This window comes from Solea solea, chromosome 20 (genome assembly GCF_958295425.1).
Source record: "Solea solea chromosome 20, fSolSol10.1, whole genome shotgun sequence".
In the NCBI taxonomy this organism is placed as follows: domain Eukaryota; kingdom Metazoa; phylum Chordata; class Actinopteri; order Pleuronectiformes; family Soleidae; genus Solea; species Solea solea.
Window position 1 is genome coordinate 15,040,174 of NC_081153.1, and position 25,548 is coordinate 15,065,721.

At 40.1% G+C, this 25,548-nt stretch overlaps 1 protein-coding gene across 4 annotated transcripts; it reads right to left on the reverse strand.

Annotated features, from left to right (window-relative positions):
• Window positions 1-1,068: 1,068 nt before the first annotated feature.
• spire1a (spire-type actin nucleation factor 1a) lies at window positions 1,069-25,360 on the reverse strand. 4 transcript variants are annotated; one of them, XM_058619499.1, is made up of 18 exons: window positions 24,868-25,360; window positions 21,329-21,360; window positions 13,645-13,911; window positions 11,926-12,051; window positions 9,307-9,381; window positions 9,041-9,205; window positions 8,803-8,889; window positions 8,460-8,589; window positions 5,795-5,842; window positions 5,352-5,509; window positions 4,966-5,047; window positions 4,725-4,867; window positions 3,505-3,534; window positions 2,675-2,812; window positions 2,518-2,588; window positions 2,399-2,426; window positions 2,121-2,284; window positions 1,069-2,044 (listed from the first exon to the last, which is right to left on the reverse strand). In XM_058619499.1, the coding sequence occupies exons 1-18, from the start codon at window positions 25,193-25,195 to the stop codon at window positions 1,765-1,767; spliced, it is 2,352 nt and encodes a 783-aa protein (XP_058475482.1). In that variant the 5' UTR covers window positions 25,196-25,360; the 3' UTR covers window positions 1,069-1,764. The 4 variants fall into 4 exon arrangements, with proteins under 4 accessions (XP_058475482.1, XP_058475484.1, XP_058475483.1 ...); XM_058619501.1 differs by lacking the exon at window positions 5,795-5,842; XM_058619500.1 differs by lacking the exon at window positions 3,505-3,534 and having other exon boundaries at window positions 24,868-25,359.
• Between the last annotated feature and the right edge of the window lie 188 nt (window positions 25,361-25,548).

Genomic DNA, 25,548 nt, shown 5'->3' on the forward strand with positions numbered 1-25,548 from the left:
CTGCAATACACATGCTCTACCACAAGATGTCCCTACAACAGCAGGATGATGGAGGAGGGACAACAGAAATATTTCCCTTTACTTCTCCTCTGCCGAGTGGAACGACTTCCTGTGGTCGAATAACTGAAATCGATCATAAGAATCATGGTTTTATTATTATTTCTTAGATAAAAACAGATAGATCACAGTACAGCAACAGCATGCACACATTCCGTACAGATTTTCAAAATCAAAACTGGTACAAATGACCTATTTCATTGGAACATGGCATCGTTTGACAGACTGGTTTAGACTATGTTCATTTTGTAATAACTGTCACAGAACCCTATAAACACAAAGATGTTTACGCATTATGTGTCCTATATATGCACGTTTGACTATGTTCATAAAGCCTATTCAATGACAGTTATACACTTAAAAAGTCCATACAATCAAGTCAGCGTTTGTTTTAGCCACTTCCTCAGAAACAAAACAATCAACTGCAAACATTCACACACATCTTCATTCATGAGAAACCCTGGTAAAACGGCACTACTGACCCCCGAGAGGTAACAAAACAAAGATTTTAATAATTATTAATATCATTAAGACAAAAACAGATCATAAACAATAAATTGGTCCAATGAAAGTGCTATATGCGATTTAGAGGAGTAGCTTAACACTGAGTTTATAAACTATACAACAGAAATAAAATCTATTACATTGAAACAAATAACACTAATAATAAAAAAAGGTCAGAGAAAGACATTCCAAAAATAAACCCCAAGAGTCAGAAACCTTAAAATATTGTAAAATTATACTTCTGCTTAGTTAAGTTTTGTTTTTTTATATTAAATTTGGGACAATTAATTAATCTACAGCATGTACACATTCACAACCCACATTTCTGTGCTTCTACTGCGCAGCTCGGAACAAGGAGGGGCAAATAAAACAAACCTTGAATACCCCAGCATGTCCTCCATTGGGTTTATTGGGTAACACATATGTACAATAGGTCCAACATTACTAAAAACATTTTTAACATTTTGGCACCAGGCACAGAACTGAATATACTATATGTTAACTATATGTTAACTAAAAGCTAAGTCCCACCCAGAAAATGTTTTCCTGACTATTCTCGCCCTGCAACATGTTGCGTGATAAAAATGACTATGCTTTTCATATAACAAAGTGAATGGTATATTATTTGGCATAACTGTTGCTGGAAGAATAAAGGAGGGAGCAGAAAAGTGGCTGAGGTCGACCTCAGCAGACCTGACGAGAGCATCTACAGTGCATTTCTGTCAAAAAAGACAATCGGTTGTTCTTCCTGAGTGTGCAAAGTAAACAGGAACTGGAAAACGTATTGATGACTAAGATTGGGGTTGGGCCTTGATATTATTTACACAAATTCAGTGAAACTTTTATTTGTCTGCAACGTTTGATCCTGCTCTCGTGTCCAATATGCATTCTCTTACCTGATTCAACATCGGCAGCTCGTCAGGTTCGCTTTATCCACGGTGGCCTGAAATATCACTGAAACATGGCTCTACTTTGTCTGGCAGCGACTGAATGAACAATCATAGCGTGCCAACTTTTCCTGAGACAGTTAAGGTGTACGAACCTTTTCTACCTTTGGGGTGGGACAGACTGGCTTTGTTTTTTTGAAAATTACTATATACAAAAAAAAATTAAAATAAAAAAATAACTGTGGTAAGAGGGGGCATTTTCTTCGTTCAACAAATATGCTCAGCATAACAAAAGTGCACAGGTCAGTCCCTCTTTCTACACCTCTTTGATGGAACGTTCCAGGGGCCGGAAGTTGATCGATTTAGACGAGGACATGTAGAAGGACTGGGTTTTGCGATTGCGATTGAGACGGGCTCGCTTGCTGGCCCCGCACAGGCTGCGCCTGCTGGAGGAGATGATCTCTGTGATGAACTTTTTGCAGTCTATACACACCTCCATAGTGGCCCAGTCCTCCGTCAGCTCCTTGGGCAGCTCCAGTTCATCCTGTGTCCAGCCATCTTTGCTGCTGCTACTACTACCACCATGCTTGGACAACCTGAGGACGGAGAGAAGAAATTTACTACCAATCCACAAAAGCAGGACATTTGGGCCACACGTCTATGGTAACATACTTCTTTACGCTCCGGCGTAGGCTGTGTCGGTTGTGTTCTGACCCAAACGGGTGCTTGTCGGACTCTGCTGCGGCAGATGCTCCACTTGCCTCTTCTTTTGGCATAGCACTGGGGCCCAAAGAGTAGATGGGTAAGGTGCAATAAGGCTTAGATGGCAGCCGCATCTGAAGAACAAAGACAAAATGATGAGTGTCACCTATTCAGTATTACTAGATCGGAGTCTACCCTTTTTTTTTTTCTTCACATTTTTACAGAATGAGGTTTTATGCGTGTCCTACCTTTCTAGTGCACTGGGAACACACAGGCCTGGGAAAGACAAAAGTTAACCATTAAAGTTAGGCATTACTGGACAGATGCTCTACTTTAGCTGATGAGTTAAGGGAAGAAAAAAAATTACCTTTTGCAGAATTGGCAGGTGTATGACCAAGTAAAGAAGGAGAACCTCTTTGTTCGACACGAAAAGCAAAGCTAGAGATAAAAGTAGACCAAAGTAAGATACACTAAAAATCCGAAAGCTTCACTGAATAAACATCACTGGTAGTTTTTTTTCCTACTTTTCCTTTCTTGAGGGCACTGTAGATGTCTTTGTACTGCTGAAACTTCTCCAGCTCAGCCTTGACCAAGACCTGTCTGATGTGCATCACCTCCTCCACCGTCAGAGCCAGACACTCCACTGGGTAGCAGAACTCCTCCTGGAAAAAAAAAAACGATTCATCGGATGAGCAAAAAGCCCTCGTCATTCACAGATCAGAACACAGATGATGCCAAACAGTGTGAAACAATGGCAGCTGCTGCCACAGACACCGACACCGTGTGAGTGCAGGTAGAGCGAGCAAAAACAGTCAAGCCTGAACCCCACAAGACACAAACACTCAAGCTCTCAGCATGGAACTAAAAACATCAACACGTGCAGTGAGAGGGTGAGAAGAGGGTGAGAACAGTCATCCACATAAATGGATGCCTCCAATGACAACAAGACAGTGACAACAATCAGCATCCCAGTGATGTAACACACCCTTCATGTTGGTGGTCCACAGCTTTACTCAATTTACAAACAACCATATTTTCATTACAACTGAATTTCTATCAATCGAGTGGACCCCCAACATGTTTCAAGCTGGAGATTTGTGACAAAGTCAGAAAACTCTATAAATATTTTGTCTTGAAGTTGAAAAATTGCTTGGGATTATTTTTTTTTTTACCCCAACTAAGAGTGTTTTCCACTATGCCACAGATCTCCTCGTTATGACAATATTGACATGGTCACACTCATCCAAGACACGCCTGTTGAATTATGGGTACACTGGGTTCTGCATAGCTTCCTAACACAGTAGTGTGAAGAGTTGATGGTAGAATTGGATTATTTCCAGTAACAGTCACGTACCGTTCCCTGAGCACCACTGGCAGCTTTCACCTGACCAGCACACACAGAAGCAGGACATTCAAATAGAGGCAGGATATTTCCACAAGCTAATTACATACAGCAGGCTCCATTGCATTTCATATAAGAACTGATGTCAGTCACATCATCACGTGTGCAAAGTGACATGTTATAAAAACCCCATGAAGACGACCACAGAGGTTTCCTGTGGTTTCTTAAAGGAGTCTCAAATCACATGATTTCATAACCTCCATCTCCCGGCATGAGCTCATACTGTTATTTAACTTTTGATTCATTTCATGCATCATTAAGTACCAGGGAGTGTCATGATTGAAAGGTCATCTGACATGATCCGGTTTCTCTCGACACATTTTTGTTTTTATAGAGGAACTAACATTAACATTAGGATCCGCCATTAACTGCAGCATTACACAAAACAGAAAAATGACGTTCTTAAAGCACAGAAGATGTTCGAGCAGTGTAAACACACATTAATAAGATGTGCATGTGTGCCACAAGGTGAGGGGGAACTGCAACAAAGATCTGTTGACTGTTATACATGAACTAACTCAACACCTGGTACAGCACTGGTGAGACTGATGCACATCACAAAACAGAAAACAAGGAAATAGAGATAGTTCTGGTAAAAGACAATCATTTTTTTTTTCAAAACTTGATTCCTATGATAAATGTTTGACAATTTTTCATACTTTAGTTCCTTTAAAATACTTGGCTAGACAACTGAATGTTATCTTTGGTAGGAGATACTGTTTTCTGTGTAATGTGAAACAAGTGAATGTCCATGAGAACTGTCCTTTTGTGACCACTTTCAGCTGGTTGTAAGTTGGCACTGGGCCTCTGCTAGCGTGTGGTAAGAAAGAACCAATTCCATCTAAACAGTCTTTGCACAGCGGCCTGTCCTGTGGTTTCAATTACATGCATCAACCTTACTAGTATCATACGACCAGCACAGAGCTACTCAGAGAACTGGTGACCTCATGCCAAACAAATGGCCAGTCACAGGACGGGAGCGATGTCAACAGAAATGTATTCAGTTTTGTTGGTAGATGTAGAGGCTCCATTCCTTGAAATTATAATGCATGTCCCTGCTTATGTATAAACTCCTGCTTTACATTTGGTTATACTTAAAGAGTGTAATATACCATCTTAGTTTTCTAACTTAACTCCAATGCCATAAGGAATTGTTCCAATAGTTAACATACCAAAGACTTGGAGCTCTGTCTGGATGCAGGAACAAAAGGACGCACACTGGTGGGGGTCTCCTTCTCGATGGAGTGTCGCCTCTGTGGAGACTGATGCTTGTCTGTCTGTGGGGCGGCAGAGATGGGCAGGAACTTTGGACGAACTGGAGACATGAGACAAATAAAAAAAAAAAAATAACATGAAAAGATGACTTAAGAGCCAAAAAAAGTGTTAAGAGTATAGGCAAGGTGACCCTCCTACCCTTCTTCCCTGTTGCAGACTCGGGTGACGTGTCGTCCCTCAAAGATGTGGACATACTGGAGCTGCTCTTACTGGACTCTTCCTGTTAGCCAAAAGATCACACATTCAGATTCAAAAGTACTTATATTATACCAAAATTAAATTCAGTCCAATTTACCCTCTTTAATATTAACACGCTGGTCAGCTTTTGGATAACTAAAGCAATATATTTTAAAAGCCAGCTGAAAGAACTGCAACACCTTTCATGTACACGTTTGGACATGGAAGCTGATCATGCAAGTTGTAAATATTACTTTTTATATTTTCATAATTGTGGTTGGGACAGTAAGCCGAATGTAAAACTTTAGTGGGGTCTTATTATCTTATGAAAATAGCCAACATCTTACTTCAGATTCAGAGCTGTCCATCTCAGCCAGAGCAGGTGCTTTGAGCAGCCTCTTCCTTTGGCCTAGCTGCTGCCCTGCACCTTGACTGGGTCCCGTGTAGATGCCAGCAGCCAGAGACTGGGTGCTGACAGTTAACTTCCTGGGTGCATCGGGAGTGTCTGTGGGTCAAAGACAGGACAGTTTGTCAAGATGAGAGAATCATAATATCTGACAAACCTAAATATGATTTTGCTTTCATGCAAAAGCCAGTTTCCTCATCTGAACAGCTGACAGCCATGCCTCCTGTGTAAACTCATGATACCACACACAGTCAATACACACACAGCGCATGCTGAACTTCAACTCAGGTCTCTATCATTTCAACTAAACGAAGCAAAGCAAACTCGCTACAAAACAGATTATACCACTGTTTGCTTTTGAACCATGCTTCATTTGCATTTTACCTGAGCTTCGGAACAAGTCTTGTGGGGTGCTGATGCTTTTTCCTGCACCTGGAGAAAAGTGAGGAGAATACAGCCTTCAGCGGGACTACGCAACATTCATAATTGAATCCCTTCACACCAAACTGGTACCACAAGGAGGGAATGACGGCAACAAGCATCTGTCAAAGCAGGTGTGAACTGAGAGACAACACTGAGTACGTTTACATGATGCTTGAAAAATGGAAGTGTGCCAACTGAAATCATACCAAATATAATATGGATTAACATAATCTGATGCAAGTCAAATTACGACTGCATGTCAGCCCCAAACTGGCCTAGGTGTTCTGTGCTTGTTGCAAGGTTCATGTCCACAAATATTAGAGGAAGCCGGTAAAAACAGCAAAATCAAGACCAGTGAGTGAATTTAACATTTTAAAGTTGATGCATGATAGAAAACCTCAGAATGGCCATTCACATGGTACCAACTCAACATCTCTTTACGTTGTGTTGGTCTGTGATGTAATCGGCAAACATCATGCAACAATAATGTCAACAAGCTGAAGGGAATATAGCCAGCGTTTCCGTGTATATATATTGTCCTGGGACAAGGATAGTAGTCCAATGAAGTGGTTTGATGCACATGGAAACGTACTGGTTGACACATGAATGCTTAGTTTGTGCACAGCTGCAGGGGGTCAAGTGCCAGGGGAGCAGGGGAAGTTGATGAGCCACAGTACAAAAAAAAAAAAAAAGGAAAAAAATATTATTCCTCCATGTCCATCTAGATTACAGTTGTTCCGTGACCTACAGAGCTACATCGAGACGATCATCGGCCATTCAATGTTTTATCTGTGCTGTAGAGGGCTGATGGTATCTGTGTTACGTAATGCCCATATTCTACAGTGAGAGCAGATTAGGGTGACAAGCAGGGCAGACTGGATCAACAGTTCGGCTTCATCACTTCACAATCACAGAATCAGCACTGTGAGCAGCTGTTATAACACAGTTAAATTTAAACCACTCAAAATAAAGGCATCACTCGTTTGAGGGAGATTAGGTTTTGCCTTGAGGCAGAGCCTGACACCTTATGATACCCAATTCCACACTGTCTTACATTCAATTTTACTGTGCCATCCCTTCCTTACTTTGGGTAGAGAGGGTTTTGTGCATAACATCCACTAAGTGAGAGTAGTCACAAAATAAAACACAAGGGGTGTGTGTGTTTAAATCAGGGAGGAGCAAGTGCCTAACGCTAAAAATAGCCTGGAATGAAAACACAAGGATTAACAATAGGAGCACAACAGGTGATGTTTAACTTTACCTGACAAGTCAAAACTGTAAGACGTGCTTAGAGGCCTCATGACTAACCGATAAACCAATGTACAAAAAAAATGGAAGCAGAAAGAAGAAAATTCCATGAGATGGAACAAATGAATGGTTAAGTTATTCAAGTTTTTAAATAGAAGATTTCACAAGTTTTTCCACAAAAGAGGTTCAGAGAACCAACCAGGCTGCTATTACGTATTATGCATGTCACTATCAGAGGCGATTGCTCTTTGACAGCAAGTGAATCTCTGCTCCATCGAAAATGTCGAATAAATGGTTAAATATTTACTGTTGTGTTTACATTTCATTACAAAACGTTTTGTCACCTGACGTGATTTTCTTCTTGTACATTCCCGCAGCAGCACGCCGCATTAAAACCAGTCGAACAGATTTTGTTTTTATTGTGGTGAGCGAGACACTGTGGCAAAAACAGGAAGCTTAAGTAGAAACAGCTTTGTAGAAAATAGCAACCGGCTGTACATATTATACACTGTAAATAAAACACTGTCATAGCATTTCTTTGTTTCGGATTGACATGATCATGGTGTTTTCTTGTTCCATTTGTTCATTCACTCATTTTTAATTGACATCAGATTGGCTGTTGTATAAATAACTGTGCCAGAAATGAGCTTCCCCTGTATCACAGAGCAGCAACCGCCACTGGTCACTATACTGAATGTATGTATGGTTATTCAACAACTGCTGCATATTCACCTCCTTAGTCCGTCAACAAAAGACACCCTGTGCATGTACTGTATGGTACCGACTGATTAAATGAGTGCTGTTTTTATCTGATTAAAGTCTTACATAGTTTGAACCATGTACTGAAAAGTACATGCAGCATTACATAACAGTATTATATTAACTAATTAACAGTTAAGGTTAAACCAGGGGAATCAGGCGTCCCGAGGGACATTTGCCAGTAAGCACAGCAGATATTTTAGCAGCAAACAAGTATAGCAAACAACCGAAGGCTCACAACTGCAGCCAAAGTCATCCTTGTTCAAACACGGTGACATTTCTGATGAAGTGAACGGATCAATGTATGAAGAAAGCTGTTAGAGTAATCATGATGGATGCACTTAAGAATGGTTAAGTCCTGCTTAATGGTTTTCACCCTGTGTGGAGGTTCATAAAGTGTAGTAAGTTAACAGCCGCACAACTAAAGCATTTCTTGAGATGGATTAAAAGGTTAAGTTTGGTTGCTTTAACAAAGAGAAGAAGGGTTTAGACATGTAAATGTTTTGTTTGTTTTTCATTTTAACACCAGTTTGTATTTAACATTATACAGATTTATTATTATTTATAATAATTATTATAATTATTATTTTTGTATACTAGTACTGTGTCCTTGTCTCACCTAGACGGTTTCTGCGAATCATGTCCGGTGACACCGGCCTCAGCTTCCTCTCAGCTTTAATGCCCTCAAGAAGTCGCTCATGGAGGCTCCTCGGTCGGGCAGGGTGAGGCTTCAGTTTCCGGGCCGCGGCCTGTCACAACCACCACAGAAGTCAGCTCAAAACACACGCACACACACACACAAACTATTTTCAAAGATTATTTAATGAGGATAATGACCGTCACAGTCATTCTCAAAGCTGCCAAACTGCAGGTACTTTATAAAAAATTTAATTGAACTAACATGAGTGTACAAACGGAAAATCTTCTGATAATTCCCTGGCAGCATGTTGTGCATTACTCACCGAGTTGAGAGGAGGTCGTGACCGGATGAATTCCAGAATGACTTCATGTGCGCTCTTCTTTAACCTTGGAGGGATGTCCCCATTCACCTGGAATGACATTTGATAAGGTTTATGATTTTTTTAAAAATACACATGGATTTTGGAGACAATCAGGATGGTTATGATCAGAGGAAGTAGCTAAAAAAAAGAAAAGAATGAATGCTCATGGTTAGTCTGAGAGGGATAATTAATTCCACACCATGACTTTCCGCAGCTTGTATCGCTTGGAGCGGATGTCGTCCATCAGCATTTCGTAGGGTGTGAGCTGGTATTCAATGGGCAGTGGGTTGTACTGACGTTCCTGAACCTTCTTCAACTTCACACCGTGTCGAAGATCTCGCATCACCTGCACCCAGAACCGTGCCTAGTGGGATTATAAAAATGACATAGAGCACTCTGAATAAGTGGAATATATAATATTTTTAATGTTAGCTTTAACATAGTGGTTGTTGACATTCTTCTCACCCAATCTGCATTTTGCAGCTCATCGAGGTCTTTGACGGGGTCATCCCGAGTCCCACCTTCCATTCGCCGAAGGTTCTGAGCACAAAAAAAAGGTATTCAATACAATTTTAGTCAACACAATTTCCAGACTTATATAACACTTGGTGAACATTTGTGCCAAATTTAAAAGGATTCCCAAAGTGCTGTTTGTGAGACATCGCAGTCACAAGTTTTTGTTTCTTAAGTGATTTGTCACAGTGAACAAAACCAAAACCTACTCTGTTCATCTCTCAGTCCAACTGTTCATTCATACAAATATTAGATTAAATTCCCCTCAAGGCTTTCTTGAGATATTGCGTTTACAGGAAAGAGATGGACAAGCCAAAGACATGAGGCCTCTGTCCTTGACTGAGGATCATAATGACATACACTTTTGTAGCAGTGATCCATTCAAAGAACTGCATCAGAGGGGGAAAACAATAAGTTATTGGCCGACTAATGACTGCAGTTAACCCGTGTTTGCTGAATCCTAGCAGCACAAGCTGATTACTCACAGATCGGTGTGACTGTTTCAGAAACAAAGTCACCCTCTTCGGTGCTGTATTGGATACATGCATCCTTTTACAGTCAAATACATGCAGCAAACCTTGACATGGAGACAAGTAATCTGCTGTGTGTATTTTAAACACGCATTATTATTAATGTGTGCTGAAGGAGGAGAGTGGTCACACAGACTGCATCTATAACTGCAAAAACTGTGTTCTTCCTCTCAGTCAACCTCTTCTTCATATCATAAGTAGGGGTGGGAATCACATGGTAACTGAAAACACGATATGATACACAAAACATGGTCCACGATACCAATAATATCGCAATACAACAATTCCACATTTTGCAAGACAATCATATAGCGATACATCGCAATATCTGTCAGAAGGAAACAAAACGTTATTAAAAGTTAAAATAGCAGTATTTCTCTATTTATTCAAAAACATAGAGAACAAAGTGCATAAAGTCCATGTATTAAACATGGATGGAGCATCTCTTAACATAGCTTTCTCCACCATTATCCTGGTGTAAACTCCCACTTTGTCCAGGTAACTTCTGCCCAAGTGGTGATGCCCGGCGAGTGAAACTGTCAGGGACAGTTTACTTTAGAGCTCCTTCATTTGTTAATTAAAATATCGATATATGGCCCAACCATTGACCCACCCCTACTTAAAAGGTTTTTTTTTTCAGTTCAGAGAGATTGGATAAAATGTAATGTATGAGATTAAAAAGCCAAAAAAGAAAGAAAAGCTGTCCTTGACGGAGAGTGGCAGCTGCTGTTTTTCCTCATCTATTCACCAACACCTGTGTCTCTGATGAAAAACCTTTTTTCTGCTAATATCTTGTTTAATACATATACAGAGTAGCATTGCCTTCACCTTAAAAGTTTGTTCTCTCTTCTTTTTAAAGAAATAAAAATCAAACTTTTCTTTCACATAAACTCTCAGGAGTTTCAGTGTTTTACAGTATTAAAGGGGACACAAATGGGGAATCCACATATAAATCTGACTGCGAGAAGCTTATTGACCATCTTACTATGTAGGTATGTCTGATGTGGGATAGTGAACATGGTAACCAATTAGCAGTTATTCAGTAACACTCAGTGCTACAGGAAGTACAGAGGGGCCCCCACAGCCCGGCATTCCCCTCCATAAGCTGTAATAGTGTTACTCTTTAATTCAATAATATATTACATAAGAACATCTGCATGAAGTCACAGCCAGTGTACACATACTGTGAAGTAATCCTACGCAGACTGATAAGCCATAGAATGTCATGCGGTCGCATTTTCACTAAACTGCAATTCAATCAGCGCAAACAGAAGCTGATTAGTGGTTGCACAAGAATTTCATTTGATGTCCATTTTGCCTGCAAGAGTGAGGTAAAGCGTACGTTTTCCCACAAGCTCAATACTGCATTTTTCCATCCATACAGTTTGTTCTCTATAAAAAGGTGTAATATCTGGGTTAGCTCATGTCGTCATTTTTGATGTTTTACTGCACAATCTGTGAAGGTTATTTTATCATTTACTTTTATGATCAGAAATAAAATAAGCCAGTTCCAACACAGTTGGTTTATAGTCTGAAAGGCTTTATAGAGAATTTCTAACTAATCATATTCCATTAATCAATCGTGCCAGTTAACTACCATACTGGCGCCAGATCACGTGCATACAGACGCACGGTAACCGCAGCCAAAGATCGTCAAATGTCCTGGACTAAGGGTCAGACAAGGGCACCTCCACGGTCCCGGCTCCTTGGCTCATTGCAGCTTTGTAGGCTGTTTTGTTGTTGTTGTACAACTTCTGGGCACTGCTCTAGTCAGCATTGTCTCTTCCCAGCAACAGAAGTGTTATTGGCATAACAGATCCCGATTCAACCAATTAAAATGCTACACAGTAAATCTATGTATCAAAGAAGAGTGGTAAATCCACAGGACAAGAGAGTTTGGTACTTTCTCACATTTTTCCCATGTGTTTTGATTTCACCGGGGTGAGAGGAGGTTGCAGTTTACGTCGTCCATGGCTAATGGCTTTTTCCAGGACTGCCACACAATATTTATCGATAACTTGCAGTTTCTAGACTCATTTACCTCCTTAGCACTCTTGATCTTTTCCAGAAAGGTGCACAGTTCCCTGGACTCGGCATAGAGAGCGCGGCACACAGCCTGGTAATGACTGGGAGCGTCTGAAGGGCTCGGCAGGTGGGAAGAACATAGCTGTGAAGAAAAAGAGCCATTTTATCACCTTTACATTTTGGTAACGGTTCCTTTTTTGCATATTCCATTCCATACAATAAAATCAATGACTTAAAATGTTATACCAAACCACCAATTACGTACAGTATGTACCAACACGATAATATTGCATTCCATACAGATTCAGTGTGTATATCCGACTTGTTAGTTACATGGAAGTGATAAATCTTTAAAGCCCAATGACAGATTTCTAATAACAGCAGATATTCAAGGTAGCATCAGGAAAATATTAGTGAAAGTATGAATAAGGCCAGTAACATATTGCACCATTGCTTTTAAATCAGTTGCTCCTACAATGTGAATGACCACACCTAATCTTTTTTTTTTTTAATCATCAGTATCTATTTAACTGGGGAAAACATCTGACTGAAAACTAAAAAAGGTCACTTCATGGTGTCACTAGGGGAAAACAACAAAGTCTTCACTCTTGAACGAATGCCTCTAGGTTTCGTTGTGTGAACCTGATTGTCCAGTCGCAGCATCTTCCAATCTGACCCTTGTGGTTTGACTGTTTGTAATGACAGTAAAACTGACTGCCAACATAATGGATGGCCTGTCAAATTATCTCCAGCGAAAACAAAAGGAATAAACCAGATGAATGGCATATTTTTGTGTTCACCTGATGGGCTTGGCAAGTCACAGGAATGTCTGACTCGGTAAAAGTGTCGTCTTTCTTGTCACTACAGGGGAAATATACAGGTAAAATAACACCCGAGTAGTAGGGGTATTTAGGGTTTAAGTATCGCTGAATCTGTGGTTTCCACTGTTTCTACTAAAAACTGTGATCGTCACTAACCATAAAATATTTATTATAAGAAAGGGAGGCAAAAGTGAAGGTAGGCAACAAGGGGTGTCAAACTGACAAATTACATTTGGTGGGCAGTCAACGACTAAAAGTGTTGACGATAATCCAAACCAAAACTAAAAAGTTTGACAGTACTGATAGAAGGATGTTGGAATCGTATGCACCTGTCTCATTTCACTTCCTTTAACTACAGAATGATTCAGCACATTTACTAACTATTCCTGTCTTAGTGACATTCTTCACCAGCAATTCCTGTCAACACTGGTCTGCTTCACGTCTCAACCGAGCCAACCTACCAGGCCTGACAGATCAGCAGGGAAAGAGGTCGCTCAAGAAAGTGTTGTGGTCTAATCCATCCACGTCACACCAACATATTACAGTTTAAAGTTAGTGGAAACATTGCTAGGGGAATTAAGAGCCAGGCCAGACCGGATCGGCACTGGGAGCAAACACACCAAACATGTATATTTATGCTCTAGAACAGGTTTATTATATGGAGGGAACAGGCTGTGAAAGTTTCTAAGCCTATTCCCCAAATAGCAGTGTGTTTACACAGCTATAATTACTAGTCCCTTTTTCTGAAGTTTCTTGGGGAATTAGCGGCCTGGCGGCCTCCATCTGGGGAATTAGTTTAGAGCTGGAGCGATAATGACATATGGACAGACCGCTTTGTTGACAGACATGATGTGAGAATGTGGGGAAAGACAAAAAAATACAGATCCTTACACATATTTCACAAAACAACCTACCAGGATAAGATCCCGATAGTTGCGTATTCTGGCGACCGTGCAGTTGGTGGTGGCAGATACAAGCTCCTCTTCCTCCTCCTCCTCACACTCATCCTCTTCTTCAGTAGCCTCGTAGCCCTCGTCGGGACAGGGGTCGCTCTCACTTTTATTATGGTTGGTCATCATGTCGATCAGGTGCTCGAGCGGCGGGCTGAGTTCACGCTCCTCGTTTTCTTTGAGACCATAGTCCAGAGCTTTGTAGATCATAACACCCAGTGAGTCGATAACCTGTGGGGGACAAACGACAAATGCGATGTTGCACATTTTCTGTAGTGTTTATTTCATGTGTAAGACACATGAGGTACAAAAGGAGGAGTGACAATTTAAAACAGTTATCTGTGTATTTTACTGGATTCAGATATTTCATTCAACATAGAACTTTTATTTTTCTTAAGCTTGATATGAAAGGTTTTTAATATATTGTAGCTATGGTTCATCTGAAGTCGACTGCAAATAAAATGTTTTGGCCCGTGGAGAGGGAATGTCATTTATGTACGTGTTCTCAGCTCCTGCTGATCTATAATTGACTGTGCACTGGCACATCATCATAGAACAAACTTAATTTCATTGCAACCCCCGAACAAGTTGGATAAACAACTCTTTTTTTTACAGTAAAGTTAATTCAACTAAATAGACAGGAAGACGGTTCACCATGTCCCCAAAATAAGGTCCCAGCATTCCTCCAAACAAGGATGATTTTATTAATGTAATAAACAATTTCCCTCATTAATCAGCAGCAGGGTATGACGTCTTTTATCGCAGCCTCCTCCAGCTCATCCTAATGTCTCAAAGTTCCACTGGACTACTACGAGACAAAGGTGCTCTTTCACAGCAGCACATCCAGTTGGCTTTGCAACCGATGTGTCCTCTCCTGACTCAATCTGATCATTGCTCTCTCTCAAAAAAAATAAATATGCACACAGCACAATGGACATCTCCTGGACAGACAAATGAAAAAAATGTTACCACACCGCTGACTCAAAAGTAGAGCTACACAACACTTATTTTATTAATCTAATGGTTAATCTAATTATTATTCTAGAACATAAAATGTTAATAAAAAAAAAAAAAAAAAAAAGTGATCTCCTTTCAAACCTCAAAAGAAGAAATTGTTAATCAATTGTAGCGCTACTTGAATGTTCTTGGGAGGTCAATCCTGAGGTAACTATAGGCTGAATTCTTCCTTCAGTATGTTCGCTTTGTCACGTTGTGTAATATACTACAAAATACACAGCTATTTTAAGTAATTATAATATTATGACTCACGTATGATATTGTGTTAGATTTTAGTTAAGGTTAGGTTGTTTTGGCCTCAGTACACATACCACAGTTTGAGAACCTAGGCAATAGTCAGGTTTAAAGGTCTTGTAATGATAAGTGACAGCGCAGTGTTTTCAGTGCACGACATGACAATACAGCAGGGCTACATGTAGGAGGAGCTACACCTCAAAGCTTTTGGTGGAGGTAATGCAATAAACGGCAGCATACCATGACTCATTTAGTGTACTGTACGTTCCGATACAGAAAGGAATGGAGAACTAAAAAAGGGAGGCAACCAAAAACAACATGATGTGGGTGAAGCTGGTATTGCTTGGCATGGTTGTGCTTGTATTTGGAGCCTGGGCGTGTTGTACAAAAGAGAAAGGACAGAGAGTGTCAACAGGACACATTTAAGATCAATTATAAGTTAAATATATATTACGACACCTTCCCATCGGTGTTTAAAAGCATCCAGAATTTCTTAACACTCTATAGATCCTACTCTTTCTGAGCAAAGATCAATTGTGTTATGTTACGCTGCTAACATTTATCAACATCATCTGTGTGCAGTTGATAATCCTGTGCCAGGGCTAAAATAAATATTCTTTTCCTTAACGTCTTATTATGTAAGCTGATAATCCATCTATAGGACGGCATGCACTACAATGCATGCAGATGGTATGGTACAGCATGTCGGAGTGACAGACAGTACCATAGGGTCTTATTCATTGTTTGAATTATGTACGGAAAATACTCTTTATATAATATTAGTTACTTTGCACATCAGTTGTATTATTGATTACATGACTCAAATACAATGTCCAACACTCTGGAGCATAAATTATAATATATTTTGCCAAATACACAGTAAAAACTGGATAAACCACAGCATCTCAACAGCTGTGTTGCTTCATGCAGTTCCTTCTATCACAGAAAGAAAACTTTTGGAGCGTTTAAACAGAAGGTATGAGGAATAGGCGTCTAAAACAGGGAGGAGGAAAAACTGTTCAATTTAATTATGCATCATAATCTCATACAAAGACTTGTGACTCAAAGTAATTTGTAAAGGATGAAGGAGGCGAGGGAACCAGTTTGTGGATACACAGTTGGTCATGACGTGCAGAAAACCCACTGCTGGGCTTCAGGTCCTGGCTGAACCACTAACTAAAATAGAAGTCCACTGAGGAGAAGGTGGGAGCTCGCCACAGTCAGAGGAAAATAAAAAAAAACACATGATTCCATCGGTGGCAGACTTGGCGAACCACAGGTAGTCACGAGAACACGCACATTTTCAAATGCTTCATAGGAAATGCAGAGGGAAGAGTCATGAGGGTGTCAAAAGGAAATGCTGAGAAACTGAGCTTCAGTGCTGAAGTGGGTTGAAGAATAAATAAGGGTAAACCAGCTGGATGTGATCATGTTTCTACATTCTAGTTCAAAACCTGGCAGCCGAGTTCTGGACTTTTTCAAAGTCAATCAATGGAGTTTGGCTTGAAGCAGAAAAAACCTCTTTGAGCATCCTCACAAATGTGAACCTTTCCATTCAGTCTTTAACTCCAGCCTCTCTCTCGCTCCCTCTCACACTACTCTGATGCATGATATCATGTGGTTTTCCAACAATGACTTGTTTCATTACTAGAGAATCTCCAGTGAAGACTGGTGTCATCATTGAGATGAATATGAAAACTATTTTTTTTACTCATGAACAACAAACTCCTGAAGGAACGGATGTGGTGAGGTCATATCTTCATCATAGCAAAGCTAGTTTCCCAATAAGCCCAAACCAACCAATAGATAGCAAAACTTCAATGGTAGATTAAAAAATGTGTACACATCAAAATGGAGAAACGCCATTTATGTCTAAAACAACCATCAGGACATGGAGAAAAGAAGATAAGATAATGAGAATAAGTATCAAGTATAAAAAGTTCTAATTGGGGTCACAGTTCAGTGCAGAAGCCTGTTCATGCTGAACATTTCAACTGGTCTGACATAATATTTGGCTATGAATTAAACAAGTTCATACTCTAGTCAGCAATTGTGACCCGAGGCATCACTGTGGACATCCGAGTTCACAAAGCAGACAGATAAGCGGTCTGCTTCTGTAGTAGAGCAAAGCCACCACTACAGACGGTTACATAACCAGAGCTAAATCTAGGAGGTTTTTCCACTGCCGGAGTTGATGTTTTGTCATTTACAGTCTGCAGCGTCACTATTCTTTCTATTCTTGGGGCAGAACTAAGGCTGTAACTAATGATTATTTTCTGGATTAATCAAGTAAACATATGGTCCATAAATTGTTGATCAGTGTTTTTGAAACCTGGAAATGATGATGTTCTCAAAGGTCTCGTTTTGCCCACAAACCAAAATGATTTAGTTTTAATTATTTCTTTGTCATATGGAGCAAAAGAAAACAGGCAGAACATAGAACATAAGGCTGCTCTTTCATGTCTTCATAGTCAATATTTGGTCAAAGATTGTCAAGTTTGAAGGCTTGAAGTCACTTATACTGGAAAGGGCTGTCACCAAGGATGAAATTTCATGCCATCTTTCCTAACCATCAACCTGAGAGCTGTAGGTAAGAATTATGTACATAAAATAATGAGTATTAATTGTATGTGCCAAGTTAATATGACAAAAACACTCATCAAAAATCTAATCTAGCCCCTTCTAATACATTTGAGGCATAATTGAGGATTTGTATGTCATATAGCTATGACATAAATATCACATTCACCATTTTATGACAACCATGTACTCTAAAATGTCTGTGGTTTTAAGACTAGATAGCTTTATATGTTTGGCATACACACACACAAACAACATTTACTCTCTCAGATATAGATGACTGAGGTTCCCCCCCCCAATCAGTCAAGGATATAAATAAATACCAACTCAAATAGTTTAGACTACTAAAACTCCATTCATTTGGCTTTGAAGTTGCTGTGAAAATGTCCATACGAGCCAAAATATGAACAGAGATCGTAGAACAAGCTGTATTGGTGTTTTTAAGTAAACCTGTCAATGTCATGATTGATAACACTAAAAACAGAGAGTAACAGAGTTCACTGGTACATATAGGAAATCAAATTAGGTGTCACTGAACCCTGACAGCTGACCCCTCAAAGAAAATCAGTCCATAACTACATTAAAATATTAATTTTCCATCTTCTCCAAATCAGAGTTGACATGATAGTGTCAGTCGAGAGCAAACTGATGACATCACATTACTGTTAAAGGGTGATGGCATGATTGGCATTCAGGCCAAACACACTCACAACCTCCGCACTTTGTTTGAGCCAAATATATACAAATATGCACTTGCTTAGCCAGGTACACCTGTTAAGCGACCGACTGCTCGTTAAAGCCAACGTCCAATCAGCCAATCACGTGGCAGCAACTTCATTCATTGTAGGCATGTAGACATGGTTCAAGATGACCTGGTTAGGTTCAAACCAAGCATTAGATTAGGGCACAAATATTGGTCTGAGTATTTCAGAAGCTGCTCATTTATTTGGATTTTCCACATACAAACATCTCTAGGGTTTACAGAGAATGGTCCGGAAAAGACACTATATCCAGTGAGCAGTAGTTTTCTGGATTAAAAAAATAATAATAAATTGAAAAATTCTGGAAAAAGCTGCTCCGATGTTTACACGTGTGTGGCCCCTCACTCGGTCAGACAGTCATTTCCTCCGACAACAGTTTTCTCTGCTTCTTTTTCCACCAGCGCTGCCATGATGAACATCTGCGTGCAGTGCCGTAAAGCAAATCGTGTTCCTCACAAGACCCGAGATGGCACGAGCCCTCCGATTTCAAGCTGGTGGCTCTGATCTTGCAAGGCTGGTTTTCCACTAAAAGACAGTAGGGGGAGGGAAGACGGCCCCCAATCCCCCTGCAACAAGCCATTTCAACATCACAATGTTGACATCAACATCACAAAGTTGTTAAAAGCCAGGCAAAAATCTCACAAACTCTCAAACAGAGAGCTCACACAGGTGACGAGTCATTACCTCCAACAAGGAAGTCATGTTTTCATTGTGGTTTGACTGCGATCAGCAAGATTACTCAAAAAACAAACAAACAAGGGCTGTGCTCAAGGTTTAGCCACATGGGTCTTTCCTGTAGGGCGTCTGTTATGCCGATGCACAAACCATTAGCCAAGAAGAACACCAACAAGGCCAAACACACCCTGCTCAGGAGCAGCACCACAATACACGTCACTATGTGATGAGAAATCCAGTAAAACTACAGCAGAAAACAAAAAAAAAAATACTATGAGCAAAATATGGTGTTGAATGACGAAGAAGAGAGCAGATTCATTTTATATTTTCTCAGTTAAGATTCACTGGAGAGCAGCGGCAGGCTGAGAGGTCACAGATCAGCCATGAGATTTTGTTCATTATCCAAATGTCAGCTGATGGAGGAATTCCAATTCCTACTCAGTCATGCAGACACATGCATGTCTGAGATCACATGAACCACGCTAACAAACATGAGGGAAGATCCGACTGGAGCTGACGGGACTGTGTGTAATTAGCCTGTGTACACAGCAGAAACTTCTCCTCCCTTGATTACACAATGCACCTTGCTAGACTAAACACACACTGGCCACATATATAACCTTCACATGTTTCTAGTACTTATGTTTCAGTGTAGAATGATTAAAAAGAGGGAGAAAAAAAAAAAAAAAAAACCACACATGAAAAAGAGCGGAACAACAAAGACATGCATTCTTTTAAGTGCTCTCCTGCATTAGGGTGCAGCTCACACAACAAACCACAGAACAAAAGTAGAGAGTGCCATGCGTACAAAGCTCACTCCCACGGTTTAGTGTCTCACAGGTCAGGGCTCAAGCTTCAAAGAAAAGCACATTAAAGGACGCCATGAGAGCGAGAGCAACTGGGCTCAACCTATAGTGGAGATGTGATCAAAATTCTCAAAGTGTATTTTGTGTGCATCTTGACTTTGTTGAATTTTAAGCCTTCTTAATTTGGCATACAATATTGAAATGTGGCTATATTACTGCTGTAAATCTTCCCATGCTTGTGAGATGTTAGTGATTACCCGTTTATGAATTAAGAATCTTTTTCTCAAGCCAACAACGTCCATTTCTTTTCTTTGACTCCACATACCATATAGTTACGACTTATACCAGCAGAGGGTACAACATCAACCCAAAGCACTAACGCAGGTAATACTTGGAGTTAAAAGGTTGAAGCATCGTCTGAGCTGCAACTGTGCCGGGACACAGTGCTGCCACTCAGGCAGAGGAGACTGCAGTTAGAGCCGTGACACTACTGCTTGTGGATCACAACTTTTCAAATGACTGGTGGACAGCAAACGCACAACTTTTCCTAAGGTCAGTCAGATTATATCCGTGTATCCCACAAACATCTGTGTCAGAGAGTTTCTCTGCAGCCGCACCCAACGACAAGGTAACACAAGCGGCTTTTTCAAGCAAGAGCCTCATTTCTATTAGCTGCTAATGTACAACGTTTAAAATTTGAATATATTATTATTATTATTATTATTATTATTATTATTATTATTATTATTATTATTAAGATTAACTGAATATTGTTTATGTACATAAAATGTGCAACTTTAAAAAGACACCCTCGATTGTACGCTTTACATCCCTAACCCTTAGTCCCGGTATACAAGCAATGATCTCTTTGAAAGAGTTAAAACTGTGGTCGTTCATGTTAAATATAGACTTCTTTAATTTGTTTGCCAGGTCTAGGATAGAGTACATCTTGGAACTTGACTCCCTTGCATTGAAAATGTTTTCCTCAAGGCCACACCAGTCTTATTGCTCACCTATAGCATCAATGGTGAGCAAGCGGTGATAACTGTTAAACTATTTAGCCTCAGTTTATGTGAGAAATAATGCTTTACACTTGTGGAGTGGGAAAAAAAATAAATCAGACAACTAAAGACCCAAAAGATAAGATTATAAATAACCAGAGTTACATCTGTTACCATCAGCAGAGTGATTTACACTGCCTGTGTGTAAAACAAAACTGAAGAAGTCTGGGTTTATTCTGGAAGCCATCGAGCTGTTGAACAGTAACAGTTTGAGAAATGGTCAGTTCACTTGATGATGCACTTGCCCTTTAGCCTTACCCATCTTTGAGTGCACATCTGTTCATGTAGATTGGTTTACTCTTGTTGCGTTTGTGTATTTTAGAAAATTTAAACTTAAATGCATTCAATACATGCATTAACTTTCCTAAATAAATTACTTGAATTAATGAAGTATTTTTTTTTTTTTTTTTTTTTTTTAAACCAGTGTTTTCCGTCTTGGGTGTTGCTGCTGGATCTGAGTTAATAGAAAACCAACTGAGGCAACAGTCATTTTCCAGCATGGAAAAAAACTCACCTCTAATGACGTGGGAGCCGGTTTGTATTTATCTGCAATGAGAGAACAGAGAGGAGAGTGTTATTCACACTTATTAACACTGAAGATGGTTATTAGTTGGGCAAGTACTTATTTGTTCCAGTCAATCAAAAAGGGCAAACACACCCTATGAATTATTCACGCATGTGCATATAATATATTGCACAAGAATGAATAGACAGAGAACGCTCACAGTAAACAGAAGATGAAATATTGAACTTCTCATGCGTACATGATCACAGCTCTGCAGATGATGGTTGAAACTGAGTGAATAAATGATAAGCAACTAGTTCTATTTTTATTTGACACGGCAAGTGTTTATGAGCAATACTGATATGAACAAAAGCCAACCGTCAAAGGTACGGCAACATTGAGGGGTGAAAGTACAAGCAGAGCTGTATAACTACAGACCTTCACACAAGTCCACAGTATGACAGATGAGGTCATCCTAAATAAATAAGAGACACACCGATGTGGTCTGCCATTTATAAAAAGACACACTGACAGGAGGTGCTTGTTTTCATGAAGTACAAGTCACAGAAACAGAGGAAAAACAGTCTTCTACCAACAGTCAACTGGGAAACACTAGGTCCTCTGTTTCTGTCAGCAAAGCAGAGGCAGCTTTGCAAAGGTCCTCGTCTCTCACACAGAGCATATCTGGGTCAGTTTTGCAGACTTCTAATAAGTAAAAGTGGCAAATCTTTTATCAATTAAACGAAGAGGATACATCCTTACACCACTCAAGGAGCTAATTAACCAATTTAAGTGTATGAATATGATTTCATTTAAAATACTTTTTGCATCAAAATCGTCAAGAAGGAAACAAAACCCAAAAAAAAAAAGCACAGGCATGAATCATTGGGGTAAACGAGCTTCATCTGGCTGCATCATTCAGATTCAACACATGGACTAACCCGACTGCAGATCAGGTCACAAAATCAGTTCAATTTAGAATCAAGTCTTAAACAAGACTTGGCTTGAGCTCTATGCTGCTCATTAGTAGGATTCTCTCGGCAATAAATCACGATGATAAACTCGTCCTTGTTTACCGAGATGGCTATAAACAAGGTCTTTACACAACGCAATGTGAGCCAGAGATGCTGTGGAGCGCAGTGTTGTGGTCTGAATACTGGCCAACCCATGACACCTTTTTCCTGACTCACACAAAATAAAGGCCATACGTAGGATACGTGAGCATTGCTTTTATACAACTGTCGACTGCACTCCTGGAGGCTTAATAAGAACCAGGAGAGGGTCAAGCTGTCCCAAAATTACCTCAACAAATCTAGGTGGACAGCAAAGGATTCCGGCCATAATCTCTAATCTCATCTGCAGTCACATCAGTTTTTTTTCTCCCTATTTTTGGTCACACAGCAACGCTCAGCAGTGCTGACAGAGTGTGTTTATATGCTCAAGTGTGGCTAACAGTTTCCCAGGAGACGGCGAGGACATTAACTCAGTTGCTTTGTTGACAGACGCACATCATTTTCCCCACACCCAACTTTAGCTCACAGACATTCATGGAATGCAAATTGAAAGGTACGAGGCTCTTCACACGTGACCTGGTGAACATGTAATAATCATCTTTGATGATTCTCTAATCATCATGTTTGAAGATGATTACCGGATATCCATCACAGAGTTCTATTTTGGTTTCCAGATCGGAGTCTGTAGAGTATTGTATACCAGATCTTCCAGGTAGGCTGTGAAATCCAGAGAATTTTGACTGCTTTCAGCTTGAAATAATGCAAGATAAAAGGAATGGCAGTATGTGACATCATCAACAGGACAACGACATTACAAGTGAAAAACTAGTAATAGTAAATAAGTAAATGATGAAAATTGATCTTGAAATATTTCCAGTAGTTGATAAGTTGACTGATAAGTTAATGTAGTAAAATTATTTAAGCTCTGATACAAATGTGAAACACAAACTTTGTGCAAAATACATGCAGGTTAATAATTTTGACCTTTGACTGTACTGTATTCATTCAAACTATTTGCACTTCCTCGTTTTTCACATGTGCCTCAGGTACAAGTGTCTCATGTATCAAACATCCTGCTCAGAACTACGGAATCACTGAATGCCTATTCACCTGTGCCGTATATACATGACTCATATAATGGAGCTTTTACTCACAATGTGTAATCTGTATTTGGTGTGTAGTTTCACTGCAGTCTTGATAATAGCCTCACTCAAGGTGCTCTGCATCACATGGTTCATTGTTTACTGAAGCTAACAGACACTGGAGGAGCATCATTTCAAACATACACCCTAAGTAACCTAGGGAACAAGCCCAGCATGCAATAGTGCCATTACTGCATGGCGGTAATAGTTTCTAGAAAAAAGCCGATCACGGTGAATTCCTGTTATCACGATAACCAAGTGGGCAAAATCATAACATTTCATGTTGGTCATTTGAAAATGTTTGCTAGCTCGCCGACATAAAGTAGAAGTGGTTTATTTTAAAGTGCCATAAGGGGGAGGCAACATCTCGGGTCCTTAAGATTTATAATAATCTTTTTGAGGATTTTAAGTTTCTCACTTTGGAAAATGTATTGAAAATATGCACCTTTTTCTAACATTGGGCTAATTCTTCAAATACGTACTAATTGGGGGAATGAAGTACAGCCTGTTTATGTATACAAGTCTATTAAAAAATATTTTAAACCATATTTTTTAGAGTGATAATGTGAACAGGGACGGCTGCCCAGCTAATAATTATTTTCATAATCAATTAAGTCTATTTTGTTACATGGAGTGAAGAACCAGAAAGTATTTACATTTAAGAAGCTGAAAAAACAAAAAACGTATTTTAATAATGAAAAATCAAAATAGTTGAGAATCGCATAAGGCCGTATTGTGGTTTCAATAAAATTTCGATTAATTGTTCAGCCCTAAACAGTAGGTTCAACAGGCTGCTACCTCCTTGACAACCATTGCTTGTTTACATTAATTTATTTTTCTCAATGTATAATATCTATATCTATATCACTACAGTTGGGCGCAGAGAAAAACATCAGTATCATCCCAATATATCGGCATATCAGATATCGGCAGAAAGTCCAATATCGTGCATCTCTATTTACTCAGTTGATATATTGGCTGTTTAGCCTATAATTCAAACCTCAGCGTGATGGAGGCAAATAAATCAATTTACCGTCGTAGAGGAGCAAAGAAAACAAATCCCATCGCATAGTAAGGGCGGTTTGGCGATTCATTTGCTTTTCGACTGGTCGATTAAACATATTCACAGCTTTAGTGTTTCTGGAGCCCTTAGAGGAAGGCGATTATTAATTTATGATGCATTAGCAGCGACCGCACCAGACATCTGTAAACAAGATCACCACATGGCTGGAAGCAGAAAGCCACAACAATATGGCCTCTTTGTGAGGATGCTCCACTCGCTTGGCCTGTAAGTGACGCGAAGGAAAAACCCCTGGTAAATGACAGCCTGAGGACATGGTGTCGTGTTTACCAGAGACAGACACGCGTCTCTGTGAGGACCAGGCCGTTTTACCTGTGCTCTCATCAAAGCGCAGTCCTACAGTCCCGTCCCTCCTGATCCTCACGTCCCCGGGTCCTTCAATCCTCCGCACACAAGCGCCGGCATATTTTGAGTTTTTCCTCCGGTGTGTCTGCGCCAGTGTCCGACAGCACTGATAACATACTGCCCACGCCTGCTCCTCGTTTATCGGCTGGCTGTACAGAGTCAAGATTTCTTCCAGGGAGACGTCCTCCGCGGCTCCGTCACCCCCACTGCAATCCATGTTCAAATCGACGACGAAATCCCGGAGAATGGAAGGTGAAGTCCGCATCCCGTCCTCAGTCCCGGGTCGCTTTGCCATCCTCACACTGTTATACCCGCATACCTTGTAGGAAACACGACAGAATTGAGTAGTCTGTGGACGGTTTTAACCTGACACCGTGGCGTCTCCTTGATGCTCCGCGGTTCTGTGTCTTCAGTGTTTTCTGTGAGAGCGAGGAGCAACAACGGTTAACAGCGACTGAGCGCTGTGAGTCTGCTCCGCGTGGTCCCAGTGTCCGCCGGTTCACACGCTTTTCATCCAGGATAATCAACGCCAACGAGCTTCAGGTGTGCAGTTCAAGGTCCATCGAACAAAACAATATAATAGAAAAGAAAAGAACACAATTGTTATGTAATGATTATTTATAAATATGTATCGCAATTACGAATTTT